Here is a 20,955-nt window from a genome sequence, read left to right on the forward strand (position 1 = left end):
CATAAATGACTAATCTATCATAAAAATTAATAAGTCTAGCATGTATGAAGTTTTCAGTTTTCTTTTATTAAGACACATAAGCATTCTTGTCGCTTGTTTGCATAATGACTATACTTCATTATTATTAATTAAAATCCAACCAAATATATAAGAATATTTTTTTGAACTTCCATTATAACTCATTCATTCAAAATAAGTGTTGATATCATTGAGGCTTACAAAAATTGTTTCCTATTAAGTGATCCCAGACTGTTATAATGAACAAATTTTGTAATGCACATTTTATAAAAAACACAAATAAGACACATTAGGATATCTATTGAATATTATTATTGATTCATATCCAAAATTAAGTAAAATTTCTATTTCCTCAAGTTCTCTTTGAAAGTCTCAATATGCCTCTTCTTCAATTTCATCTAACTTTTAACTTTACCTTTCGGAGATAATACTTGTGGAGTTACAGATAATAATCCCATTACTTTGTAAATTTTAACTGTATTAACTGACTGAAGTTAATTCTAATAAATTGGAACTAAAGAGATTTAATGGAAATCCTTCATAAGTTTGTTTAATATCCTTATCAAATTGATCTGTGAATCACAAGAAATAGCTCTATTATACTTCTATTTCCCTGTTATTATTCTTTGTTTTATAGTAATTTTTATCAGAGGGATAGATTATAGCAGATTTTAACAACACAATGTACTTACATATTTAAGAATATATATATATATATATATATATAAACATAATGTGTATTCATTCTAAGAAGGTTATACGAAACAAACAAACTGTGCATGTTGGATAGTATATTTAATATTGCACATTACTTTGCGTGAAGTATTCATACATCTAATAATATTAGAAAAGTAAGCACATATTGTTTTTAACAATTGGCTATGGTAATTTTTTCAATTCACAAAATTTTTACGCATTTTAAGTCTCCATTGATAAAACTATTCATGAATTTTATATTCAAATGGCGCAGTACCAGTCACCCATCTCTAGTATGAATTTAACCCTTCTAACATCAAAATTTAGTCTTAAGAATTATTTACTATGACATAAAAAAATAAGCGAGCAGGATAGATAAGAGACACCTGTCACACACAAGAGAAATTGAGAGGAGAATAGGATGCCTCATTGTTCTCATATAGGACATACGTAACCTGTAACACAGCCAACATGTTAATTCAGTTACTGCACTTACTTTACAACTCAGACCTTCATTAAAAGTAGAACTATTTCTTTGGTGGTATATTACCAGAATCCATTTAAATGAATTTGTTCTGTAAATAATGTAATTCCTTTGCAAATTTCAGATTTGCTTCTATAAGTATAAAAAATATTTCTACAGAATAATTTATTTAAAAAATACATTTTTTAAGAAATAATTATGTTTACTATATTTGCTACAAATCTAGCGAAATTAAATTAAAATGCATAAATGAGACAGTAAAGATGTTACCTCTTCATCTTTTTGCAAAAGTAACCTGTCTGTTTCAGTAATTGTACCATCCAACTGTGATGTAGAATCCCTTTTTAACTTTCTGAAAAAAAATTACATCAAAGTAGTTTTAAAGATATAAATAGTTATTCAAAAATTTTATCATATCAATTCATAATAGGGAAACTAATTGGGTGGCACACATCATGAGAAAAAGATTGGAAAAAAGTAAAAATTATACATTATCTAAAAAGAACTGGGAGCTATCACAGTCCTAAAATGTTAACTGGGAATAGAGAAAATTAGAGACAGATAAGGTGCAAGTGACCTTTCTGAGAGCAGAAACCATGAGATGAAAATGGTGATAAAATAGAAGTACCTTCACCTTGATTTGTCTAATACTGTTACAAGTGGCTATAACTTTATGCATTTGAAAAAGAATACTGTTGAATAAGGAACAGAGGTAGTAAATATACATGTAGAATTATTGTAGTTTTGTAGCATTATTTAAGTTGTACAAAATTATATGAAAAAATATTCATCTCTTTTTATCTTGATTTGTTACTAAAAATCAGAAACTGTGAAACAATAAAAGTAATTAGATCATTTATGACATTTTTAGACAATTTTTTGACATTTTCAGATAATTTTTACACATTTTCTAAAAAAAATTTAACCCCAACAGCCATGCAAAAAGAGGTAGATTCCATTCTAAAGTAAACTTCTCCTTTATTCTTAAAAAAATGTGCTTAAAAATTTCAACATGAGTGTACATTCATTCAAGATGATGAGGGTGGTTCAAGACCCTCAAAACTGCTATGACTGATGAAATCCATAATGCTGTATTAAATGTTTGCTGACTGAAGGTGCAGGAGGTTGTTGACATCACAAATAACTTGACAGGCTGTTAACGAAATTTTACAAGATGTTTTCAGTATGAAAAAGCTTTCTGCACAATGGATGCTGCATATATTAACAGTTAATCAAAAACATATTTGACAAACACTTCTCAAGTGTGAAATGATTAATAAGCAGTTGAATGGTGTTGAAAATCTATAGTGAAGTCCTAACGTTCCCCCAACAAAAGTAATATATATATATATTAAAATCACCAGAACCAAACCTTACTAGTAATGTGAATTATAAGAAATAACTTTCATTTTGCATGTTTAGCCTACAAATAACGTATTGTACTTTAATATTTATGAACAAACAGTTGCCAAAAATGGTTCAGATGAGGTTATGCTTATGGTTGACCATTTTATTTCCAATTTCTTGGACCTTGCTAAGCATAAATTGCACATATTTGTGATTTGTTTGGGGGGAAAAATAAAAATTTCATAATCATTAGTTATTTACATTACGTTTATAGTTTAAAATAGCATTTTAAAGAGTATGACTTCTACAGTAAGAGACCACTCCTATCTCCAATGCATTAAACAAATAAGTCACATTAATAAAAAAATCCATGGCTGAAATACAAGATGATTGTTGCCACAAATATAGTTGCAGGTACATGAAATAAACTATTCCCCATTTGTATATTTCGCTGAAAAAAAAAATATTTTCAAAAACTAGGGAGAATAGTTAAGCCTGGTTGTAAAAGTACTTAAATGGTCATATATAAAAATTTGTGATTGCTACTAGACTAATATTGGAGCTGAAGATCCTTCAATATAAAAATAATGTCACGAACCATAGATAAGTATGTAACAGTTCTTTTTTTTACAAGACAAGAAGTGAAAGTGAAAAAAGCTTTTGAAATGTGGACAAATGTATCTTTAGTGCTAGATTCATCAATATATTTTTTATATACTAATCAACTACCAATATTAGTAGTAAATTATTATGACACACACAAGAAAATTTAATCCTCACACACATGACTTTTTACAAATTATCAGTAGTAATTACCAGTTCCACATCTGCTAATCAGTTAATCACGCATTAAATACAAAAGATGATTTTTAAAGTTATAATCAAAATTATAACATAAACTTTGAAATTTCTGTTTTATATGGCTGAAATTTTAATTTTTAAATATTTCTTAATTCTATTTCAACTCGATTAAAATTAGTTTATTCTTTATTTGGTATTATTTTAACAATTAAAAAAATAATAAAACTTACATCACCTTTCCAAACCTGAAATTTTAGTTTTAATTATAATGATTTATTTAGTTTAATAAATTATACAATTTTTTATAAATTACAGTTTTACACTAATTACATCATTTAAGTAATACAATATAAATGAAGTGAGGTTATTTAACTCGGCAATTACATATAAGTAATTGTATGAAGGTTAAAGAACAGAAATCAGAAAGTTTTAAATTATATGATAGCAGGCTTTACCTAATGAACAACTATTTTGACATTTTGTGTAACCTCCACAGAAGAAAAATGTTCCTAAGCTGTCCATAAGGACAGTCCCAATCAATTAGTCCCAACTGCTTGAAAATGGGAATGTGATGACATAAGTGGAATCTGGGCAGTGGCTAATGACATAGAGATGAGCAATAAGCAAAGAAGAAAAGTACTAGAAAGTGATGATCAACATCCAGATGACCAACTTCAACTTCAACTGGGTAATTCACAAACTTGGCCAGGAGAATTTTTTTTTTTTTAAATGGTAATGTAGATGGATTAAATGGTTTAATGTAGATGAAATACTACATAAAAGGACATATGAATAATGTATAAATATATTTTCTAAAATGTAATAATTGTAAAAATTTCAAAAAGTCAGTTACCCTCTTTCTCTGTTGGCTTGTGATATCTGTGAAATGCATTGAGCTCTAAAATTTTCATAATGAACATCTTCTGTTACATCCTTGAGATCTTGCATATGTGTTGTTATTAACATGTTCCTCAATTTACTGAAATCGCTGTGCTTTGGATTTTCAACTACACAACAAAAACATAAACATTAAAATTATATGTATATAACACCAAAGTGTTAAAACCATAATTTTTATTCTGTTCAATACTTATTGTCACTTACTTATTTTTGATTTAATGCATTAATTGTTATGAACATGACTGCACTTCAGACACAAATTTTAAAAAGAAAATCAAATAAATGAGTAAAATTAACAATTATTAATATATCCAATAAACATATAAGAGCAGTGAATAATTACCATGTTGGACCTTCTATGTTTAAAATTACTTTTTTCAAACACAAAAATTCTCCTGGATTCATAAGTAGGTCATGTAGGGACTGCACTCCTACAACCTGATTGTTCAACATTATTTGGAGTACCTCTAAAACAACATCCTAGAAACAGAAATTTTTAAGTGAGGGATAAAACTGAGAGGCTGAAACCATGTTTAATAAGGTATTTTTATCCAATTTTGCTGTGTACTGATGAAATTTATTAATGGTACTAACTATAAAACTCAATACCAGTTAAAAAAAAAAAAAAAAAAAATATTGAAGTGGGTTAATAATGAATAAAAGTGAATGTGAGAGAATAATAAACAAAACTGAAAATTGTGATTCTATTTCTATGAAGTTTTATTTAATTATTTATTCACCCAGTTACTTGTAATGTTTATGTTAATTACCCTTTTTTCCATCAAAGTCCTCACAGGCCCAGTGCTTTTAAATATCTACTAATAAATACTAAAAACTTCTTAATCACATGTTATTTACAGAATTTATTTTAATAAATTTTTAAATAAAAAACAACATAAATAATATTAAAAAAAACATTAAATAACTAATAACAGAAATTAATATAAATATTTTAAGTATAATATAAAAATAAAATTATTGTAGAACTTCTTTGTAAACTACATTAGATGCTTTTCCTTCTGGCGCCAAAATAAATAAATCTGAAGGGATGCTGATTCTGGAGCATGCAAATAAAATTGCCCATGTGAAAAACAGTCTTCTCTAACATCAATCCCAGCAACTTGTAATGTTTGGCCTTGCAATTTATTTATTGTCATTGTAAAACATACTTTAACAGGAAACTGCATTCTCTTAAATTCAAATGGATAGTCCAATGGTATCATTGGTATGCAAGGAATGAGCACCGATTCTCCTTTGGCACACCCAGTGACAATTTTAGCTTCAATAAAATATTTTTCAACGGCGACTGTACACAGTCTTGTACCACTGCATAACTTAGGTGGGCAAAGATTCCTCAATAACATAATTGGAGCACCAACTTTCAAAGTTAGCACGTGTGGTGGAAACCCAAGTGGATTGAGAGAATTGAGAAATTTAACTGGGTAATTAACTGCTTCATCGACTTCCAATACTGAATCTATATTCCATCCTTTCTGCTTGAAATGATTCTAATAACATTTGACTTATTTTAGCTAATGTTTCATTTTTTGAAGTCAAAATGGCTCTCTCACATAGCCAGTCCATAGATTTGTTTCTGAGGTTTCGAATATCTGGATATGTTCTACCTATGAGCTCTTTTAAAGTACGTACCTAATGATGCAGGTAAAATAATTTTTCCTTCAGATTCAGGAAATTTACCATCTTCTATTTTTAAGAGAAGCTCAGAAAACTGTCCAGCAGTATTGTCTCCTTTTAGGTGCACTCTCATATTTTTAGTAAGAGAGAGTTTTACTACATGAGGCCACATATATGAAGTCTTGATACAAGCCTCTACATCGTTGGCTTGAGTTCCTCTAGGCTCTACTGGCAGAGTTTGACGAAAATCTCAAAAGAGCTAAAAGGACAGTAATTCCTCCCATGAGTGTATTTGAATTTCTGAGATCTTTGAAATAGTTAGTTAGAGCTTCAATCCCTTTCTTGTGTGACATTGGACACTCATCCCAAATAATTAATCTACATTCTTGTAAAACCTTTGCCATATTAGACTGTTTACTGATGTTGCATGTAGGAGTTTCAATGTTATTGAGAGTAGGTGGTAGTTTGAAAGCCGAATGTGCAGTCTTTCCTCCACTTAATAGTGTAGCAGTGATGCCAGATGATGCAACAGCCAAAGCAATGCCATGAGTGCTTCTTACTTTAGCCAAAAGAACATTAGTCAAGAAAGTTTTCCCTGTTCCACCAGAAGCACCTAAAAAGAATACACCTCCTGAATTTGATTCAATGCTATGTATAACTTGATTGTAGACAGAACGTTGTTTATCTATCAAAGATGATTCGTTATCGGACACAAAATCATTCAAAGCTATAACATCATAATTGGTTTCCCTCAAATATTCTCTGTTTGTCAAAATTCCACGAAGTCTTAATGGTTACTGGTAAGTCATATTCTTTTAAACTTTGACCACTTAAATTTAAAACAAAATCTTCAAGTAATATTAACCATCTATTATATATTTCATCTTCTGTTACATTATTTTCCATATGCTATCTAAAGTACTGGTGCTTAATATGCTCTGAAAGATTGTCTTTGTACTTATTCCAAATACTTAATGCATCTGATAAATGACAGAATATCAACATTACACAAAAATGTTCTCGCATTTTGTAAGGTGAAGAGCGTAGTGCAGCTTCTGCAAAGGTAAAGTCCCATTTTTGGTGATCTTCTAATAAGCCATGTGCCTTGAATGCAGCTTTAAATGTTGGATACTCAATATTATTTACAGTTTTTAAGTGTTTGTACGATGTTGGTCCTCTAACGTGATGTAGGAGAAGACAAAGATGATAACATTCTACATTATTAGGATGAATAGTATATACTCTTCCTAAACCTGGGTCCGTTTTGATTCCTTGCCAACCTTTTACTCCTCTCCTCATTTGTGGCGAACAAATTTATTGTTCTGCCAAGTATAGTAAGAAGGTACTTGAGAATAAAGAAAGGTTTTCGCAAAATCATCTGTTTCACATAATTCAAAGAACACCTGAAGCGTTGTTTTAGGTGGATTAGATAGCCTCTGCATCATGTTATCTGTTGTAAAGTACACACATTGTCCGTTTTCCAGGTGAACGTCTAGGTGAGTTATGGTTGGATATCTATCATGAATTGGAAATCCTAATATTCTCCAGACTGCTTCTTAACTACTGATATATTGACCACATTCATATATTTTTATTTCATCAATGTCAGCATTTTTCTCCAAACTAAAAGCTGCTTGATCACTGCCCTTATTGATGTACTTACATATGTAATTTATAGATTTAACTGAACTGGTAATTTCAACATTGATGTGTGCATTAAAAGTTCATAATAATACAGGATTGTATGAGACAATCCATCTGTTGTCTAAATCCATTGAATTAATATTTACTTTAAAACTTCCATCATCTGTTGATTGTCTTTTATATTTTGGATAACCATCCTCATCTTTTTGAGTTTCCTGAAGTAGCTCTGCTGGATAATGCTTGGTACAGACACCATCTTTCATGCAAGGCGAATTTTTATTCAAAAGCCCACAGGTCCATGCAACATGTTGGCTTTCACTATCTCATGCAATAGTGGATCCATATCTGGATTTGAAATTTTAGCACACACAAATTTTTCTATCATATCTGCTCTAATTTTATTTTGTAACCAGAGTAATATATGAACATGTGGCAGGCCTTGTTTCTGGCATTCAATTGAACGTTTAAAGCATTTCACACTTCCAAAAAGTCCTCCTTTTACTAATAGGTCCATTAACTCTTTAACTTTACAATTAAAAAATCTAGCAATGATATCTGGACGATGATAATGCTTTTGCCCAGGTAATAATGCTTCTTGAATTTCTTTCCATTTGGGATTGCATGTAAAGGTTATGAATAAATCCAAACTGCCATAATGTCAAACATACATCAGTCTATCTTGAGCTCATTCATGCATATATCGTGAACCTCCTGTGAAAGATGATGGCAAAACCACAACTTTACCAAATTGATCTGCTTGAATGTCTTGTCTCCTTATTGCATCTTTTAAATGGATATAGTTATCTGCCCTAAGCTTTTTTTGATTGCATCTCATGAAATTTAATCTTTCAGTTTCTATTTTGGCATACATATCAACTAAATGTTGATTAAATAAAGCACCATAACATAGCAAATGAATATTTTCTCCTTCTCTTATCATGATTCTGTATGCATAAAAACTGGCAGCAGATACTGACTTACTCAAAGGAAGTTTTGTTACTGCAACCTCTGTGAGGATTTGCAGGTTTTCTGTCTACGCGAATCACTACTTGAAATTTTTCACAATTCTGTGGTACTTTATCCATGGTAGTTTTCAATTCTCTTATGTACTTATTTTCTTTATGGAGCATATCTTGCAACTGTTTCACCAATCCTCGTTTGACTTCTGGATAGTTAGAGCATCTAAGTTTAACTTCTTTTTCATCTTCACTAACAAAATATATTTGCAAAAATTTAGAATCTGGTATCAAACTGCCATATAAATGGTAAACTTGGCCTTGCACTTTAAAAGTCAGCATAAAATCTTTTTCAACAATCTGCTTAGCACCAAAAGATGTCATCTGAAAACAACCATTATATTTTCTACTATGGTCAATAAAGTGGTCATGGTCAGGGTAATCGCCATTTAATAAGGCACATAAAATGATTCAGGTGGTGGTTTCAAAGTTTCTAGCTGTACTTTTCCAGAATTGCAGCACATGCCAGGTGTTTCACTTTTCCATTTAAGAGCATAACAAAACTGAAATTTTTCAGTCATAACTCCAATGTTATTTTTATTATCTATATTAGGATCATAAGCCAAACCAGACAGTTTTTTATTTTTCCACGGGCGCAAATGATTTTCTGTACAAATCCCTGGAATCTTGCACTCATATCGATTTTGAGATGCTGTATGAACTTCAGCATGATTGCTTTGATACATAGCTGCAGCGGCTCTATGTACTTCTGGATATCTATTTTGATAGGCTACTACTATAGCTCTATGGACCTCTGAATGATTTTGTTGATACTTTTTCATAGCTATTCTATTACCTTCTGGGTTGATTTGTGTACACTTTTCACCACTTTTTTAACTTGATTCTTTCTTGTTCTGTCTGTGAACCTTGAACTACGCTTTTTATTATTGCTAACAGGAATAGTTGAAGAAGATTTTTGTGAAATGTTGTCTTCTAAATCAGGCAAATATACATTGAAATGACCACTATTAATATTCTCAGTAAGACGCAATCTTTTTACAGGCAATGTGTCAGTACCAAATTTCCAATAAAGATTGCAGTAGTAATAAACTTTAAATAAAAATGGAAAAATCTTACCAGCTGCAACTAATTCGCAATAACCACCATAGACTGAATGAATTGACATTTCACATACATATTCCTCACAAGTTGGAATGTTGTCACCATTTGAAGATTTGTAAGACATATGAGCAAAGTCAATCCAATGATCAGCCACATACAAAACGATTGTGTTTTGAATCTCCTGGCATCGTTCTTTATCAAAGAATAAGTAAAAAGCAAGTGCTCAAAACAGGCATGCACCTTCTCCTTTGATAGGTTTAACTGTTTGGATTATTAACATGTTGACAGTTATCTTTTCAATTAACATGTTTATTCACTTTTTGAAACACTACACTAGCCAGTTGACATAAAAAATCATATGACTTCTTTTCCTTAAATGTTTATAAACGATCAGTAGGAAGAAGCAAGACCAACAAATAAGAGCCAGAAGAAATAAACAATAAATAACAACATTAATAATAAATTTAAATTAAATTTAAAAATTAAATTACTAATAATAAATAGCAACATTAATAATAAATTTAATTTAAATTAAGAAATTAAATTATTAATAAATTTTACTATCGTAATCCATTCATTCAATATCAATTGATCTTAAAACACAAATATTTTCGGCACAAATAAATTGATACTGAAAATACTATCGATTATTTATTTGAACCCCTTAAAATCAAAATTTCACAAAATCCTTTCTTAGTGCATGCCTGCTTAAAGATACGAAGGTATCCTGAATTTCTAAGTCCTCTACCTATAATAGTTTTGGCTGTACGTTGATTATGAGTCAGTCAGTCAGGACATTCTCTTTTATATATAGAGATACAGGTAGCAATAAATTCAACAAAATAAAATCAAGTTATTTACCAAGGAAAAAATTAAATCTTTATGTAACTTTCCTGCATAAAGCAGACCAATCCTTAAGAAAATATATTTCTGATGAAAAAATATAAATGAAATAAAGATTAATAAAATAATTTAAAATGATAATTTTTTTAATTGGGCATTGACCAAAAGTGAGAGAAGTAGCAAATAACCTTTGGTTCAAGAACTTCATTTTGTCAACAGAAAAATGGAACATGAAGAATAAGAAGTAATACAGAACTAAGAAATAAATATTCACAGAATGTAACAGTGTTAGTTAAAAAGAGATGATTGCAGTGATTGAGAAAATCAGAAAATAGAATGAAGGCATTAAATGGGCAAATATGAGGATCAGACTATATTAGGAAAATTAAAACAAGATGGTCATAAGTTCAAAAAGACAATAAAAAGATTTGGGCCAACTAAATAATGGTCCAAGATCGAGAGATGTGGCAAAGAATTATTAATAAGGCTGAAATACTTTTAAGGTTTAAGAGGCCACTGAATTAACAAAGTCAACTTTTTAAATGACTATCTTAACCAAATAAGAGTTTCAAAAACTAAAGTGATAAAATTTCCAGTTGTGATTGTAGCCATCTTCAGTGACTGTATAGCATAACCAGATCTAACTACAGACAGTTTTTTAGAGATAAGCAGTTCTATATCTAGAATTTAGTAGAATGTGTTTGGTTTTGAATTGAATCTATTAATTTAGTAGATTGTTTTTGTGCATTTCTACATTTCATAATGTTTAATTTTGTTAGAATATGGTCTTTTTTATGTGTGTGAGTGAATTCAAGGTTGTTATAAATGTTAGTGGATTTGTGATTTGTTCCTCTGAGATGTTTTATAAAAGTTGACTTCATAATGCACACAGGCCTCAGCTGGCTTAAAGTTGTATCTCATTCGACTATTATAGAATATTATGGAGATAAATTAGTTTATTTTAGAAATCTAAGGGTACTGTTTTGTTTAGTGATTATGTTCTGTGCAAAACAGTTTGTTTTATTTATATTTTTATTCCTAAACCTATAGTGCATTCAGATTTGTTTAATTTGTGAGCTATTTCTCTGAATCTTTGTGAGTGTAGATTAGTGTTTTTATCTTTGATTTTATTTTATTTACTTTATGTAAGACTGAGATGAGTGTGCTGTTATAAGATTCCTACGAGCTAGGATTTTTTTCTAATGTCAAGCTCTGCATGATCTTCAGATGACAAAGGGTGTTGAGTAGTCTGTGGACCACACTTGTAAAGGCACACTATGAAATTGGGTGGTTTGTGTGTTTTGAATGAAGGTGTCTGTCAATGTTGGTTTTTCAGAACAGTGTGAAAGTATGTTTTTATTGGTTGATTTTTTGGTGGTGAGGTCAAGAAATAATCTGTTTTAAACATTTAAAATTATTAAAAATGATAAATGACTCACTTTTAGATGGTATGATAATTGTTCTTCCAAAGGATCTTTCAGAATTTGTGTTAGCAATAGTTATTTTTATTATCTTACTATTATTAAATAGTTTATATTTATTATCTCTCTGATACTTAGAGACCTTTTCTTTTTCCTGTTTAGCCTCCAGGAATTACCGTTCCAGTATTACTTCAGAGGATGAATAAGGATGATGTATATGAGAGTGTAAATAAGGTGTAGTCTTGTACAGCCTCAGGTCAACCATTCCTGAAATGTGTGGTTAATTGAAACCCAACCACCAAAGAACACAGGTTTCCACGATCTAGTATTCAAATCCATATAAAAGTAATTGCCTTTACTAGGACTTGAATGCTGGAACTCTCAACTTCCAAATCAGCTGATGTGGAAAGACACGTTCAACACTAGACCAACCTGGTGGGTTGATACTTAAAGACCTACAGCCAATTTCAGCTACCCTAACCCTTTTTTATGTCATTTAACTAAGAAAATATGTGATTACATCATTACGTTAAAAAAACAGACTATCTAATTTTAAAATACATATTTTATTAATCTTTTCAGTTTTGTATCTGCAAAACTATCTCTCGTATTATACAATATGACTACTTTCAGATTGATGTACCACTTAAATAAAAAGAAGGAAGCTTTACTCGTACTTACCTAGGTATCAGTAGATTAGGTTCAATATTAAATTTAAAAAAGCACACATCAAGGATTATAGAATTACTTTTGTAATTATTTTGGCTTTCTTGTTTATGATAATGTGTGAGTATACTTACTATTCACCTTCATATTTGCAACAACTCACAGGCTGTTCGGAGATAACAATTAATGGTAAAATGAAGCTACAATCAGACATCAACTGTAGCCAAAATAAATAACTTCTATATCAAATAAAAGACAATACTAATAGTTATGAATGTTTTTCTAGAATGAATGAAACTATTTATTTTAAAGGTTTTCCTCAAGTACAAAAATGTTATTAATATTAGATGACTTTCTTAAATGATGATAATCTCGATTAATATTAACATTAGTTGATAGTGCTGAAAGCATTCCAGAAATTATTTGATGGTACAGTTAACAAACAGGAATGTTATTTAAATTTCTATTTATTTAATTATAACTTGCAGGAATATATTTATTTTCAAATAATGAACATCTTTACTTGGCAGCAATTATGAAATTAATTAGAGGTTAGAAAAAATTACATCTTTTTCTGCTCAGATGAGCACGAACAATATCAGTATACTGATTGGTCAGTGGAACTTCATAGATAAAAATAAACTTGTTGTGTCACACCCTGAACTAACATTTTGCTTTGATTTTACAATTCTAAAGTGATTATGTTAGTAAGTGGGCTGTATTATTTATAAAAAAAAAACTGAATATTCATGTGCTTGTTTTTTTGTCAAAAATATGTTTTTTGATTCACAAAAAAAATTCATCAATTAAGAAATTAAAAACTTATGGTAACTAAAAATTTTACCTTCAACAACTCCCCATGGATATTGTCGACCTCTAACTTTTGTACCACCAACTTCAATAATTGTATTACTACCAACTACAGCAAATGGAACACAAGCTTTAAGTTCTCTGTCTTGTTGCTTAAACTCTTCATCTTCATCACTATCACATTCTGGAAACTGATATATCTGAAAAAATAACCCATTAAAACAGTTTTTTTTAAAGTTAAAACTTTAACCAAATTCCAGTATCATAAATAAAATGAAAGAATTTAACTGTATATGTACATCATACATATAGTTAGTTATTTTGAATACAAAATTTTAAAGTTTATAAAGAAATATATTTTTTTCAACTTTTGCTCTAAAGTAAGTGTTTTCAGAATAGATATTACTTTTATCTTTTGAGCTAGCCGAGCTAGTTGTTTTAATACGGTTAAGGCTAAATAAAGTAAGGCACACGTTTTGAAAGCATACACCTGGGAGATTTGTTTACCTACAATTTTAAAATTTTAAAGCAAAAGCTTCCCTCCTATCAAGATGTTTGAAAGAACACAAATTCAGTAATTACTGAACTTTTTGAAACTAACAAAACATTTAAATTATCCAAATGAAAGGAAGACTTAGCAAAGTTGGAAAAACTGGGAATCATTGGATTCTCAATGTTTTTGTAACTGATGACTCCTTTTGTACTAGATATTTCTATCAGCATCCCGCATGATAAGGAGATTAAAAAAAAAAGACAAAAAATTATTTGTCAATGATTTATGTGTAAACAGAATTGAAACTGAACTAAAGCATTATGTATACGTTAGATAACTGATCATGAAGCAAGGCTTTTTAATATGTATAAACTAGAAGAAGACATTTTATTATTTTTTTTATATATGTAATGGAATAAAAAAAAAACTGCTTTCCCAGTTGGAAAGCTAATTTCATTACTGACCTTTTAGATTATTTATTTAAAAAAAAAGAAAGTATATTAATACATAAATGAAATAAATTTCTAAATCATTTGAAATCAAAACTGGGGTCAGACAGCGAGATGGGCTTTCACTACTACTCTTCAACTGCACTCTAAAAAAGGAATGGAACTGGAGACTGAATGAAAACAGTGGAATTAAAATAGGAATGAAAATCTGAAATATAATTCCCTAACCTTTGCACATGATATCACTCTGCTGACCAAAAACTGGGAAGAAGCCAAACTACAAACTCAAATGGCCAAGATCAGATTGAAAATTTCCGTGGAAAAACCAAAATAATGACCAACATAAAGATGCACCACAGTATCTTGAAATAGGCAACCACAAAGTTGAAAAAGTACACCTCTTCAAGTATCTAGGAGAATGGATAAGCTGGAATGCCAACAAAAAGAAATCAATGGAAAATAAAATGCAGAAAAAATACCAAAAATACCTACAATAAAAATTAACTTCCACAGAATTGAAAACTAAGCAGCCATTACAGAACAATAATAAAACCAGAAGCTCTATACACAGTAAAAACATTAACACTAAACAGCAAAAAGCAAATTGAAAAATTGGAAAAGAAAGAAAGAAAAATAATCAGAAAAATCCTCAGGATAAAATTCCAAAATAATGAAACAAAACTGATACCATACAATATAGGAAAATTGAAACACTCTCCGACATGTGGAAAAGAAAATTAGCCTCTTCTTACTGCCCCACCAAAAGAATGAACCAAAATAAACTGAATAAACAATTTTTTTACTTTTACATGAACAGAAAATCAAGACAAACTGGTTCAGACATACTCAGGGTCACATAAAAGAGCTAAAGATCCACGACAGACAACCAAAAACATCACCGACAGACAAAAGATCAAAATGAAACTGTAAAACAAAGACCTAAGATTACAAGAAAAAATATCAGTCTAAAGGGGATCCAAGATGGAAAAAAGGAGGAAAGCCATCTCAGAAAAAATACTAAAAGAAAAAAAAACATTACCAATGGAAATATGATCTAACATACCCTTAGGTGGGTGAATTTGAAACAAAATAAAATACATGAAATTTGCTTCTAGAAGGTCTGAGCTGTACCTCCACTAATGAAGTGCAAATGATGTTCATCTTGAAGCAGCTGGGAAATCCATTTATATGTTTGAATAATATAGATCTGGAACTGCACAGTAGTTCTGACCAGATCTTTCTTTAAGTATCTTTTCATACCTTTAGAGAATGATTCAGTTTTAAATTAGTTTTAACCACATTTTGTCATGGTACCAAATGAAAATCTTTTCTTTCCTGTTTAGCCTCTGGGAATCACTATCAGGTATTACTTCAGAGGATGATATGTATGAATGTAAGTGAAGTATAGTCTTGTACAGGTCTGAGGTCAGTTCTAGTATCGAATACTAGAACACTGGTATCCATGATCTAGTATTCAAATTCGTATAAAAGTAGTTGCCTTTACTAGGACTTGAACATTGGAACTCTCGCTTTGAAATCAGCTGATTTGCAAAGACGCGTTCACCACTAGACCAAACTGGTGGGTCACCAAATGAAAACCTGTCTTGTTTCATGTTATTTCATTAAAAACTTGTTTAAACCAAGAGAAACATTCATTTAAACTTTAAAAAATGCATGAAAACAAATTTATCATTTTTGTAGTGTGTATGTATAATTTTTTAACTTAATATTTTCCACAAAAGTCTAGGAAATATGGACTTTTATATTATAATTAAAAATAGATAATTGTAGATGCAGCCTCTTTAGGAGGCCCACTATTGCTGAAAAATGATTGAAACAACCTGAAATTTAATGAGGATAAAGATAAAAAACTATATTTTAACATATGTTAACTGCACAATTTATGACTTGAACTGTACTCATAGTACAATTACATGTACTGCATATTCTTTAAGAACATGCTTTAATTTTGTGTGTATATATTTTTCCTATTAATTAAAAATTATTACAGCTAAAAAAATGTTTCATTGGCCTGACTGCAGTTGTGGTTATTTATTACAATTCATAAAATTATAATTTGTAAATTATTTATTACACTTTAATTTTAACATGTATGAAATTAAAGTAACACTTCTGCAACTACCCCTTCAGTCTTTTATTGCTCCAAAGGGTCAAAAATATTCATTTCAGATTGTAGCTAATCTAAAGTCATTTATGCAATTAGTACAATTATTAATAACTTTCTGAATTGCATCAGGTGCAATGTTGCTGATTTCATAGAGGTTCATTCCTTCTATCTGTTTAGAATTAAGGATCCTATGGAATAAAAGTTGTGTTCATATGCTGTATACAATATGTTATTTAAAGAACCTTATAATGACATCACTTCTAGATTGATAATTTTGTCATTTTATATTCTCATGTAACATTTATCCAGGGATACTTTTTTTCTTATTATTGGTTAATTAAGAAAAGTAAGGTCCTGAATATGAATTGCATGGAACTTTTATCTGTATAAAATATTTATTGTTTCTTCTCCTTTTTTGTTTCACCTGACTTGGGGAGATGTTGGATCAATCACATTTTTGTGTTCTGTGCCTTTCTTTTAGCCCTGTACTGTTTCATTCTTTCCGATCTTACTTTCCTTTCTTCTTGTTCCGATTGTGGTAAGATATTTCAGTCTAGAGGAGGGAACTCAAGTTAAACTTTTAAATTTCGATGAAGTGTCAGGTGAAACTGCTCAAATTTTGACTTAGTACTTTTTGCGGTGTGTGAAAAAATACAAACTTGAAGAAAAGTTGGTTTGTTATACTGCTGATAACACTAACAGTAATTTTGGTGGTTGTTCAGCCCACATTGTACACAATTCAGTACAAACAGCATGTGCTTCTCTACCCCTGGATATAGAAGTTATTGTTATAAATATTTTCACATATATACTGTAAGAGTAACGAAACTTAGAATTCTGTGAATTTGTGGAAACAGATTACAAAAAAGTATTATCTCATAGCAGCACAAGGTTCCTTAGTTTGTTACCTGCAATAAAAAGAATCCTTTCCATTTTATTTTTGATGGCCTCATACTTCTTATCTTGTGACAAATCCCCAAAATTATTATTTGATTTTTTGAAAATCTAGAAAGTGAACTATTTGGAAATTTTTATATGGTACTCTATAGTTACTTAATAATGTAGTTCTGAAATTGGAAGCTAATTACATCACAGCAACAGCGGCATTTCAGACATATTCTGAATTGATTTGTCAACTTCAGGAAAGAAAAACCCACAAATTTTTACCATCTTCTGCCAAAGAATTTCTAAGCACTCTAAAAGAAAATAATGATCTTCAGGAATAAAAATTCTTCTCAAGTGTAGACAATTTTTATAATTCTAGTATCTAATACTTAAGAGTTGTGGAGAACCAGTTTTGATAAAGTTAGTAAGTTTCAGTGGATAAATTTACGAACTGAAATTGTCTGGTCTGATTTAGAAGAAAGTGCACAAATTGTTAATGAAATTATAAAAGATTCCATAAATATTAATGACCTATTTGATGAACGTACATTGTTGAACCAGGTAATTTAAAACCAAAGGGTAGGTTGTGGTTCAAGTTCTGAAAAAGTACTAGATACTATTGAAGAGAAATGGAAAGCCATTTTTAAAGTGTTTCAAAAGACTGATATTTCATGTTACAATATTTCTGAAATGGTTGAGTTTGCAATGTCTTTGCCTGGGACATATTCTCCAGTTGAGAGAGTTTTTTCAATTACAGGGAACATTTGATCTGCAGAAAGGACTTTCTACTGTTAAACATCTGCTAAATGTTAAAATTAATTCAGAACTTTCTTGTTGTGAATTTTATGATGTAATTAAAACAAACAAATCATTTCTGAAAAAAGTCATGTCTAGTGAAAAATACAACTGAATTAATAAAGTTTAACGTTTCAGTAAACTGTTAAGATTTTTAAGTAATTTCAGAAATACATCCTGGGTTGGACACAAAAAAATATGGCAAGTCTAGTCTTATCTTCTGTACTTGGTGGTTTATATTAACAGAATTTAAAATAAAATTTAACAATATAAAGGAATAATATAAATCATAAAATGACTTAAATCAGTAAATTAATATATATATACATGTGCATACAAGACAAAAGTATAACACAACTTTCCACCAACATGTTTAACCTCTGGAACCACAGTAAGGTATTACTTCAGAGGATGAAATGAGTTTGATATATATGAATGTAAATGAAGTGTAGTCTTGCACAGTCTCAGGTCAACCATTCCTGAGATGTATGATGAATTGAAACCCAACCACCAAAGAACACCAGTATTCACGATCTACTAATCAAATCCATATGAAAGTAACTGCCTTTAGTAGGTTTTGAACTTAGAACAACTTTGAAATCAGCTGATTTGCGATGACAAGTTCACCACTAGACAAACCCAGTGAGTTAGGTCTGCCTAATTCAAAGAAACCATCAGGAGTAAAATTAGCTGGTGCCATTGTGCAAACAGCATCACTAGACACTGAGAATAGCTGCAAAAATGACTGAAAACATTTTAAATTAAGTTTTTTAAAAATATTTTGTTATATAATTTGGTTCAGTTCACAGTTGCAAAAATTGAAATGTTTAATTATTATTGCTAATTGTCATTAACAAGAAAACAAGGAATAATACTGTTTCTGCAGAAGAAAATTTTTCAATTTAACTTTAAATTAATTACTCAGAAACCTTTTAGATTATTAGGTAATTTATCATACATAGAAACTGAATTTTCATATTATACTATATAATACAGAAATAATACTATTACAATTATAATAGCTATAAATAATAATAATAATAATATTTAACAATCAGATAACAATTTCTAAAACTAGATTCTTAAAACAATGTTTTTTGTTTATGTTATCAATTTGCAAAATCATTATTAGATTTAAAGTACCTGTATTTTATTTTCCTCTATATCAGCCAGTACTCTTTGTTTCAGTTTTTTTATTTCACTTGCTGTCATTGTATCTGCTTTTGCTATGACTGGAACAATATTTACTTTTTGGTGTAACCTCCTCATTAATTCTAAATCTATTTGACGTAGGCTAAAACATAAATAAAAATTTATATTTTTAATAAATTATTTTATTAATCTCTAATTCTAATAAAATATTTAACTAATTATAGCATTTTAAAACCTATTTATTTTTAGACAGTTAACATTCTCTGAATATTATTCTCAATAATGATTTTGTACCCTATCAGTATCCATTTCTGTTTTGCTACAGTTTTCAATGATCAGGAAGCTTTGACAAAGGCTGGCCACCTCATTTTAAAACTTGAGATCCCACTCAATGAATCAAATATGTTTTATAGTTAAACAGTATCTATTATAAGTGTAACAACACCATCAGGAGATGGAACTCTCAGGAAACCAACTCTTTTAAAGGGAGTTGTCAAAGGGTTCAGTTCTTTCATACTAGTAAAAATTTCATAAAAATGTATGATATTTAATAGGGATTAATTTCTTTTTCATTATGTTACTGCACAACATATAATTTTAATTAAAACTTTGACTGAAGAGTGGGATTAAAAATGAGTTTTCAGCCAGGCAGGGATAAAAATGTGGGAGGTACCTCATCTAAGTGATTGCATAGTTGAACAGTGTGTTTAAAATTTTTTATCCAGTTATAAAGCTTGTCTTTTAATGGAAAAGATCAGAATTTCATTCTTCCAGCATACAGTGAAATGCACATATAACTTTTTTTTTATAAATTTTTATACTGTATCAACTAGTATTGATAATTAGCTACTTAATAAATGTGGGGAACTGCATCAGGATTTTTTAACTTTATCAGTCTCAAGGAACCAGTTCATGATTTCAGCCATTAATATTGTATCCTTCACATTTTTTGATGCTTTTTTCCCTGAAATATTCCAACTATGTGAAACCATCAGGTTATATGATGTATAATTCAATGTTTCACTCAGGACCATAATTAATTTTTATATTAATCATTATGTTTTAATAAAACATGTAAATTTTTTTATTTCAGCTGTTTTCACTTGTCTGTTGCAGTAAACAATTGCTATGTTACTTTAAACATTTTTTCATAGGTTATAAGAGGTAGCAATTAAATTATCAAATACATTTTGTTCGTGAAATCATCTAAACTTAGTCTGCTGATGATGGCTTTAATTTATTTATATATATATATATATATACAAACCAATGTAACACTGGCAGAATGCTAAATATAGTTGGTACTATTCTGATCACATATAAGTAAAACAATAATGTAATTTTTTTCTGACTATTGTTTTACACTAATGGAAATTATGGAATGTATATCCCGGTATACTGCAGAATACTAAAATACAACAATCATTTAACTAAAATCATAATATATTTAATGATATGTAAAGATATATGTATAGATAAAAAATGTCTATTTTTGTGATATAATGCCTTATTAACACCATCAACTTATGCAGTGCAAGCCCCATTACTGGAGTATGCAGTTGGTCTTGCTTAGTCACAGTGAAACAATTCCTGAGACACTGCCATTAACTAATCCCAATGAGCAAATTTTTATAACTTTAATGGTAATTATACTTTTAACCACATTTGAAACCAAGGTTCTGCATCATCAAAGCTTTACTATGATGATAC

General features: G+C 29.7%; 1 protein-coding gene across 2 annotated transcripts in view; it reads right to left on the reverse strand.

Annotated features, from left to right (window-relative positions):
- Nucleotides 1-20,955, reverse strand: part of LOC142323710 (septin-4-like) — a 132,818-nt gene that overhangs the window by 6,015 nt on the left and 105,848 nt on the right. For both annotated transcript variants that reach the window (XM_075363836.1, XM_075363837.1), the window contains exons 5-8: nt 19,237-19,387; nt 13,378-13,543; nt 4,200-4,353; nt 1,469-1,550 (exon numbers count right to left, since the gene is read on the reverse strand). In XM_075363836.1, coding sequence (XP_075219951.1) covers nt 1,469-1,550; nt 4,200-4,353; nt 13,378-13,543; nt 19,237-19,387 — 553 coding nt within the window. The remainder of the gene's footprint in view (nt 1-1,468; nt 1,551-4,199; nt 4,354-13,377; nt 13,544-19,236; nt 19,388-20,955) is intronic.

This window comes from Lycorma delicatula, chromosome 4 (assembly GCF_047948215.1).
Source record: "Lycorma delicatula isolate Av1 chromosome 4, ASM4794821v1, whole genome shotgun sequence".
NCBI lineage: Eukaryota > Metazoa > Arthropoda > Insecta > Hemiptera > Fulgoridae > Lycorma > Lycorma delicatula.